The 9546-nt window shown below is 40.4% G+C and overlaps 1 protein-coding gene across 2 annotated transcripts in view; it reads right to left on the reverse strand.

Moving 5' to 3' along the window:
• ZNF821 (zinc finger protein 821) overlaps positions 1 to 9546 on the reverse strand; it is a 13460-nt gene that overhangs the window by 3160 nt on the left and 754 nt on the right. The window contains exons 2-3 of one of the 2 annotated variants that reach the window (XM_007462981.1): positions 3002 to 3127; positions 359 to 504 (exon numbers count right to left, since the gene is read on the reverse strand). In XM_007462981.1, the coding sequence (XP_007463043.1) occupies positions 359 to 504; positions 3002 to 3127 (272 nt within the window). The remainder of the gene's footprint in view (positions 1 to 358; positions 505 to 3001; positions 3128 to 9546) is intronic. The other variant, XM_007462982.1, reaches the window with a different exon arrangement.

Consider the following 9546-nt stretch of genomic DNA (forward strand, 5'->3'; position numbering starts at 1 on the left):
TTTAGTGAAAAGATGGCACCTCAGTTAACACTTTGACTGAAATTTGCAAGCATATTCAAGAGTACACCTGAGGAAGTCAACTAATAGTTTTGCAAAGATGGATGTTCTGCTGGGAAGAAGTGGGGAGCTTTAGGAAGAAGAGCTGTGTGGGAGTGAAGTGATATGTGGGTGGAAAAGGAAAGCTGGGCGTGAAGAGAACTGTGTGTCTGAGGTTTGGGTAACTCATGTTGGGAAGGAAGGCTTCATATGAAGCCCAGGAGACTCTCAGAGGCAAGAGTCTTACATGTGGAAGAGAGGCATCTTGGGCAGAGTAGAAGGGTAAGGAGGTTCCCGGACTCAGGAGCCATTTGTCACTTGCCTCATGCTCTACCACACTGTTCCCACCAACAGGCTGTTCTGCATTTTCTAACTCTTTTTCCACTTTGACCACCCCTCCGTCTTCCTCTGATGTATGGGAAGAGACTTCATCTTGTGTGGTCTCCTCTTCATCACCCTCACTGTCACCTGGAACACACAAACTGGTCACTTGTTCTGATTTTTGCATGAATACATCTTATGTTGCTTTCCACCCTAAAGTTTGCAGCTAAAATGGAAAAAATTCTCAGATCTTCCATAATACAGTTTGTATCAGTGCTTATTTGGGTACAAATCACATTAAGTGGAAGCCAGCTATAATTGTTTATATTGCCATATACACACTAAAGAGAAAATCGGAGGCAAAACTGTATTGGAAAATGGTTATTAGGTCCTGTATATTATCATAAAAATGATAACTTCTTACACAGGGTTCCCAAATATCTCACACTTTCAAATCACACCTCCTATGCACCTCACACCATGCTCATTCCAACACACCACTTCTGACTTACCAATGCTTATCACTGATTTTATTACTTACTTTTCTCCATAACCTCCCTGCACAATTTCTCCATGGTGTCACATACACTATTCTATTCTGAGACCCACTAATCTGTTCTCTCCCAACAAACCCCAAGGCATGATTACAGAAACACCAACAAGTTTTTCTTTCCTCTTATCAATAAAGGAGGCAGTAGGAAATTTGGTAAAAATGTCACTTTATAGGGAAAAAGCTCAGTACAGTGGAAAAGTTAGCACAGCAACCAGCCTCGGGCATTCTGTCGTGGTATTTGACTCACAGTGTTCTTACCCTGCTAGTAACTCAGCATTCTACGTTAAATAAGTCCATTGTTTCTGTTGGTTCTTTGGATTATCTAATGGATTATTGAATGCATCAAGTGGAGGGAACAGGACATTCTTTACTTTAGGATGAAATATAATTCCTCGTGGCTAAAGTAAGAATTGATTTGTTTTAGTTCAGGGTGCAAGATGTGGCCGTGCAGAGGTCTGCCTGTGGCTAGGGGATCTGCAAGGTTTGTGTGTACTGATTTCTTTCCTCTATTACTTATAAAATTGGAAAAGAAGTGATTTTTAAAAAACACAATAACATAGGGAGTTCTTTCTGAAAAGAAAAAAAGTGCTAGTACTTTGAAGATCACAAGAGGAAGCCAAACCTAGGGAAGCTGTCAGACTCCAGTCCCATCCTAACACCACCTAGATCCTGGACTCCTGGGCCTGACAGTCAGCAAGAGAAATACAGGATAGAGTTTCACCAGGCTCTCAGCATCAGCAGTGAGACTCAGCTTTCCTAGCTAACAGTGTGCTTCTTATCTTCTCTCTACTATCTCTTACATAATTTCTAAATCTACCAAGAACTGGGCAAAACTGGTTACATTCCCTTTCTTCAAAAGAAAATCTAACCAAATCATCTGCTAGTAGATACATGTGTCTCTGTTAGATACTTCACTTGGTTGGTGGACTGGATTTGGGCCCTGGAAAGATCTACAGTATGCCTTATTCCTTGGTCCAAAGCTTTAGTGTGAATCCATCTCAGCAATAAGGGTTGGCACAGATTAAATCATACTATATTTTCTCACCAGCTTATTTGGAATACTTGTAGTCTGAGACAACACTGTATCAAACACTTTTTGTAATTCATCAAAAATCCAAATATCTCTACTAGAAAGATTAAAAAAAGAATAAGTATGCCATGCAGAGGGATGATGCAACTTTTCCAGAATGGAAACCTATCAGACTTCTATAGATATTGCCATTCCTACCTATTACTCAAACTGGTGGCTCCCACAGATTTTCTAGAAATATTTGGTTCACTTTTCTGTACCTGAGCAATTACTTGCTAATTATTTTTATTGCTAGAGTATTAGTTTAAATAGAAAATGTAGTTCCTGGAAGGTACAGAACTCTCTGCCTCTTCTTTCTTTTACAACCCCGAACATGGAGAAAAATCAGAAATGTCAATATGAATTGACACTAATAATAACCAATATCAGATGGGTCAGATGTGGAAATCATCCTAGGAAATAACACATCTCAAAGTGTATTTGTTCAAGCAAGTCACAGAACAGACAATCCATGAGGCTCAACCAGTTACCAGACACTGTCTTTTCAATCTCTTAACCAAAGGGATCTACTCAGGACTTGGTGTGGGAAGACCTCGACATTAGCATTTTACATGCTGCATAATCTCACTGGTAAGCAAGTCCTCTTATAAAACATTAAAACTGCGTCCTCAAGCAAAACTTTCATTAATACCACTCTTACATTTTATTAATTATGAATAAACAGATCCTAGGAGACAGAGATTTTTTTCTTTTCATTTGACCTAGCCCAGGGGCTGCTTGAGCACTCATTATTCCTATGCCCCTGTCTATCACAGTCATCACAAATCTATCTGTGTATGGCACTATGCCAAGTACTGCAGTCCTTGAGTTAAAAAAACCTATTCTCTCTCTGGACAAACATATGCCCATACACCTTAGAACACCTTTGGGAACACTGAGGATCCACAAATCTCCTTCTTCATGTCTTCCTCCCAACCCCCATGCATAATCCCCAGAGCACACACACTCTGATAATTCTTCTCCCATTGCCCTGAGTCATTACCAGAAGGTGCAGAACTCACTGCTACTGGAGTCCTGATCTCTTAGTTGTTGGATTGCTTGTCGCTGACTGCCAAGGTCTCCAGGAAAATCAGTTTTCATCATCGCCTGGCGGGCTTGCTCTTCTAGCCCAGCAAATACTTGATCCCCTGGTGGTCACAAGGAAAAATAGTCAGGCCACCAGCTGGGCAGTACATCCCCAGGCAAGCTGGTTGGAAAGTCAGACCATTCAAAGGTAGGAGACAGGCGGGTACCCTGTGGTGGGGTCATTCATCTCCAAGTCAGCTTGTTGCCTCCAGTGGTTTCCGGGCACAGCTACTCTTCTTGGGCAACAAGCCAGATGCTCTAGAAAGCATCATTTGCTTCTCTTAAATCCTCCTAATATTGACTCCTTTTAAAGGTGATCAATTGCTACTTTACCAATTTAACATCAAAATCTCAATTCTATTTATAACCTTCCATCAGGACTGGGGAGAGAGAGGCAAGTGGCAAAGTGATGGAATGAAGATTGGGCAAAATATCTGGGCACAATCTCTGAATCTCAATGTATTAGCAATATGGTCCTGATTCTGTCTGCCTCTGACTATAAACAAGTGCTTCAAATAATCCATCTGAAACAGTATCTATGACCCCATCTTTCATCCATTCTCCTTACAAGACATACTCTAGAAGTTCTTCCTTTACTCTCTCACATCTATTAGAATTAGCCACGAGCAAATAAAAAATAATGGATTAAAAGGAAAACAGATAATATATGAACTCATTTCTGCTGAGGAACAAACTTCCTGAAACATGCCAACCAATTTGCAACAGGTAATATTTCATCTAGTCTCCTTGGTTTAGTGTGGTCTTTTTTTTTTTTTCTTTGTATGCAGTATCCAAAAGCCCCGGACCCATCCTTGATTACGCATTTACTGTGAGGAACTCTGCCTGGGATCTGTGTGGTTACTGAAGAGTTAACATTTAAGTGCTCTTTTATTTCCAAGAGGCCAGGCATAAGGAGAAAAGAGAATTGGGTTTCTTGAGGTTTCCATTATCTCAGTCAGAGTGGAAACTACAGTCCCCATTCTCCAGCCACCAAGAGAGAATAATAAAAAGCCCTAGTGAAATGTCTGACAATAGACCAGGCGCTTTCTTAATGAAGAGAGAGAGGAAATTAAACAGGCTCAGGTTCTGAGGCTGATACAACGACGTAGGAATGAACTGGTCAGTTGACCTGTACAACTAGTCCTTGGGCAATGAAAGAACTGATGTGAAGTAGGCTTTATATGATTAATTTAGGTATTTGTTCAGCAAATATTCATTGAACATCTACTATATGCTAAGTGCCAAATGCTAATAATAGTGATTATTTGGCACTTCCTAGTTCCAGGCTCTACGTTAAGTGCATTATAGTTGCTACCTCACCTTAATTCTCTGCAAAACTCTATGTGGTAGGTATTACTATCCATATTTTACTTAGGAGAAAACTAAGGTCTATGGTGGAACTAAGTATTCAGACCCCAGTCTGTCCAACCCTTAATTACCATATTTTTCAGTTGCTTTCTAGCAGAGCTGTAAACAGAATTTTAAGCGGTTCATTAGAGCAATTTTACTGAAAACAAACGGTTGTCTCTGTGTGACAAGAATAGCTCTGATCCTAGTGTGTTACCTTCCTACCATCAGAAACTAATATATACAACTCAAATACCAAAATAATGTTCTCAAGGCCAAGACTGACGGAAGGAACCATCATTTTTATGGTTCTGATTCCATGTGATGAGTTACCATGCCTGGGTTAGAGTAATATTATGGCTATTCTGACACTATGAGTGGGAATAGAGGTGCTCATAGAAGTCCAAGTGTACTTCTAGCCACACAGCCCTCAAGTAAACGAAAAATAACCTGCTTTAAGTCCACTTTCATAATATTCAGGATGACACACTGGATATAAATTACCGCTAGGGAGAGCAAGAAATGAATTCTGTGTTATAGCGCCTCCTCTTCCCTCTTTGCAGGAGTAAAATATTTAATTTCTCCACGTTGGTTCCTCTGTAACCACAAGACCATGGCTAACTGGAAGAGTTACCGAATTCTTCTGGGTAAATGCATGTTTTTGGACCTGGTGGCTGTGGGCAGATATGACACTAAGGAGCAAGTTATGTACCAGCATATAATCAAGGGCAGACCATTCTCATCAATGACATCTCTAAAGAAACCTATCCAGAAACCAGCTAGGTTTATAACATACTAGGAATCTACACTTCCCCCCCTTTCTTTTTTTTTTTTTTAATTTATTTATTTTATTTTTGGCTGTGTTGGGTCTTCGTTGCTGTGCGCGGGCTTTCTCTAGTTGTGGCGAGGGGGGGGCTACTCTTCGTAGCGGTGCACGTGCTTCTCATTGTGGTGGCTTCTCTTGTTGTGGAGCATGGGCTCTAGGTGCACAGGCTTCAGTAGTTGTGGCTCGCGGGTTCTACAGCGCAGGCTCAGTAGTTGTGGCACTCGGGTTTCAGTAGTTGTGGTGCACGGGCTTAGTTTGCTCTGCGGCAGGTGGGATCTTCCTGGACCAGGGATCAAACCCGTGTCCCCTGCACTGGCAGGTGGATTCTTAACCACTGTGCCACCAGGGAAGTCCCCCCGCCCTTTCTTAATGGGTAATCACCACTGTATTAGAAGGACTTCTATAAAGATATGTAATTTTCAAGATCAGCTAGTAATTCAGTCTAGTCTCCATCAAACTTGAGCTAAAAATTTATTCCTATTGAAGCTGTCTAAATATTTCAGCCTTCACAGAACAGAGAAGAGTCTGTTCAATACAGCTGCCCTATCTAGGACTTTTGGGAGCATTCTCACCTAGGATAGTTGGGCTATTCCTTTTTTGGCAGTTTGGGAAGAAAAGCTATGCTCTTCTATTTTATTCCATTCCTGACTTGGGAAAAAGGCTAAGGTAAACTTTACTCCTTAGGGCTATTCTTATTTAAATACCAACATAAAGCAAAATATATAAAAACCATAAAGAAGGATTCTGGCAGACCTCACAGAAAAAGATATGTGATGAACTCCCAGTAGTCATTATTTACCTAATCCCTAAATCTTACTGTCCAGAATTATCCTTTCATAAGAAGGTAGTGATAATTGCTAAAAGTATGTCATATTAACTCAAGTATAATGTGATCCATAGAGATACTAGTGATTAAGAAGTGTTATACAGTTGCCTGCTTTTACAATGTAGCATTATTATTTCCTTCTATCTTGAGACTGTTGGAGTAGGTTAAAAAAAAATCCTCTGGCTTCTAGATATTAATGTAGGGCAACCATCTTCTTTAACATGGGTATTTGTCTATTAATAGTTGAGAAAAAGTCATCTAAGTTCAACAGTAAAAAGCAAGGTACTACCTCTCCTTTTTGTGGTATGAAATCAAGATACTGTTGGTCTGATTTGGCTAAGGTTTTTTAGACCAGCTAAGAACAAAGCCATGGAAACAAGCCTTTAGAACAGATGAGAAGCCTGAGATGAAAGTTACTGGAAGACAAAGATTTTACAATTCTCTTTCTTGAGTCTTTGGTGCAGTTAAATAAATGCAATGTCTGGCTGACTTAAATTAAGTAAAGCAGCTGAGACATATTCTAATAGAGCAGATGCCAAATTCAGAATAAAATGAGCTAGTACTGGGAGTGAGGCACTTAGGATTCCTTTTCTAGCTGACAGTCTCCGTAATCTGAGGTGCTATCACATATTGGGAACAGAACCATTTACCTCACAAGGATGCTAACAATGAATGAAGACAAAACAAATTGCACTTTTTAGAAGAGAAGGGACTTTAAAGGCTTCTTTTTCCTACTTCTCTGTAAAAGCTGAAAACTTTAATTGAAGTTGAAAGTTTTTAGTCTCATATATAATCTGAAAACAAAAGTCTCTTAAGAAACGGAAGTTTTCCTTTACTTAGTGGTTTGCTTGGTACAAAAGCACCAAATGAAAGTGTGCAAAGGATTGTATTTTCAACCTCTCTAGAAACAGTTACAGAAATTTTTATTCAGAAGGGGGTGAGATGAGGAAGAAGGGAGGGAAGAGGTCTACAGAGATTTCAACCCATATGCAGTTCCTCTGTGACTAACAACAATTCTGGACTTTTATTCCAAAAGCTCTGCATCAAGTCTATTAAGGAACTGTGCAAAACAGAAGAATCTGCCTGGACGTTTCTGGGTAAAGGAGAGATCATGACGGTAATTTAGATACAGAGACAATCCTGAGGAAAGCCAAGTATATGCCAGAGCAGCCTGCCCATTGACTTCTAAAGTGGATCTGACAGATGCTGCCAGGCTACAGCAATGGGATTCTTAATATATTCTTTTAGGAGCTGCCTGCTACACAATCCTCTTGTTCCCAGAAGGCAGATCTAATGGAGCTCAGCCATTACTCTGCTCAAATGCCATTGGCTTTGACATTTAAGCAAAGCTTCTGCAGACCTTCCTACCTCCCAGACCTTGAGTTCACTCTGTTTACTTTAAATAGATGAGCAGCATTAAATTCAATACATTTGATTGGTTCTATTTCACTGCAAGGGGTTAGGAGATGCACGTGGTCAGAAGACTGAAATTACCTATTTCTACTTGGCATTATTGTGGGCAATGAGAAGATGACCTTTCAAAAAATGTAGGACCAGCTTTAGTCCCCAAATAGTAAATAAGTAGAAGGTCCTCAGAGACCAGCAAATCACAGTGTCTTTCTTCTTTCTTAGTCCATCATGTGAGATGCCTTCACAATTGCCTGCCCAAATGCATCACTGCAAACAGCCCCTCCCTGCGGGTCTGCTTTTTAGTTGCACCGAACATTTCCGTTCACGGTCCTCTTAATGGTCACCACTGCAAAGTCCCACCCACTCCACCACAATACTACAAGCTTCACTAGCTCAACTCTAGAAACTGCATTTCTGCAGCTGCGGATATGATATTCCCTCCTTCTCTGTGGTCTGTTTGTCCATCTGTTTTCCAACTCCAGTACCAGCTCATCTTGGCTTTGACTGATTATGGTGGGAGGAGATGCAGCTATCGACTTATGCTATGTGGGCGCAGGCACTGGCCACACAAGCATTTACTGGCTTCCCTGTACTTGATCATACTATCATCCCCACCGGCTACTTTCCTCAGTCTCTTTGGACAGGTGGCTTTTAGAGGTAAATGCCCAACTCCAGTGATTGCCTTATTTGTGAACCCATCACTCTACTAAGAGTTCCTTTCCTGCCCTGCCTTCTTGGGGTCACATCTGTGTCTTTTCTCGATATCCACCTTCAACCAGAGAGGAGAAGGCAATCCTTCTGAACCTCTGTGTTGTATTACCTATGGTAGAGATACTTCATTTTATCTCTCTTGAAAATCCTCACATTCAGGCCCACTAAATTTCACTGTTTTAGCAGCAGTTTCTAAATCCTTCCTGAACCACTCACCTTTATATTAGGCAGCCTTCATATCCACCTACTCCAGAATACACTCCTAGAAGTATCCAACTTGCGCTGTCTTATAAAACTTTTCTAGGACTTGAAGAATTAATTGTATATGAATGTTTGCTACCCTAATCTCATTTAATCTATAAAATGCTGAAGTCCTCTTAATTCCTCTGAACCTACTGTTTTCTCTGCTACTCTTGAAATTACCCAATAAAATAAAATAAGGTACATACTGTCTGGCATACGGTATGTTTTTAATAAATTTTAGTCCTCTTATATTAACACCATGACTGATCTATCCTCTCAAATGTAGGTTTTTTTCCCTTAAAAAAAAACAAAAAACTTTCATATGTTATACCACTGAATTCCCTTCAAATGTTGCTGTACTTTAGTCAGTCCTCCATAAGAACACAGAGCTATTTGTCTCTTTTACATTTGAATGAGGATGCTTATCTCCCCAGATCATAGGAAACTGGTTAATTGTCTCAAATCTACATAGATATTTTAGTGTTAATTTAATAAGGCACTTTTGAAAACCCACTATGAGCAGTGCTAGAAGGAGAGAGGGATAGCAGGAATTATATATGGGACATAGTGTCTGCCCTCCAGAAGTTTACAATCCAATTACTAAAATAAAACATATATATGAACCTGCTGAGAAATAATGCAAGGCAATAGTGCATAGCTGGTTCTTGTTACCAGTCTCTTCTTCATGTGATCCATCCCACACACTATTTTGTAGTCCCAAAACACTGTATTCTGAATGTCACTCCATTCTCCCCGCTTAAAAACCTTCAGTAGCTCCTTACAGTCAGGATGAAGCGTGAACTTGGCCTGGCCTTCGGGCCTCTACAATGCAGAGTTAAACGTCTCCAACGTCATGTTCTATGGCTTCTGGACAAATGCAACTTCTGCTTCATACAAAGTCTCCTTGTCCCCTGAGCATACCACGTGCATTCCCTCTTTGTTTCTTTGCTTTCCCCTACCTGATTTTACCTCTCCTTTCCTCTTTTTTTAAAGAATCCACTTTCTACCTTCCAAGGTCCAGTTCAAGTTCATAGTCTAAGGCCTCTTCCATCAAGCATTCCCTGGCTATCTCAGTCCATGGAGCTCTCTCCCTCCTCTTTTTTTTTTTTTTTTTTTTG

This window comes from Lipotes vexillifer, unplaced genomic scaffold, assembly GCF_000442215.2.
Source record: "Lipotes vexillifer unplaced genomic scaffold, Lipotes_vexillifer_v1.1 scaffold70, whole genome shotgun sequence".
Taxonomy (NCBI): Eukaryota; Metazoa; Chordata; class Mammalia; order Artiodactyla; family Lipotidae; genus Lipotes; species Lipotes vexillifer.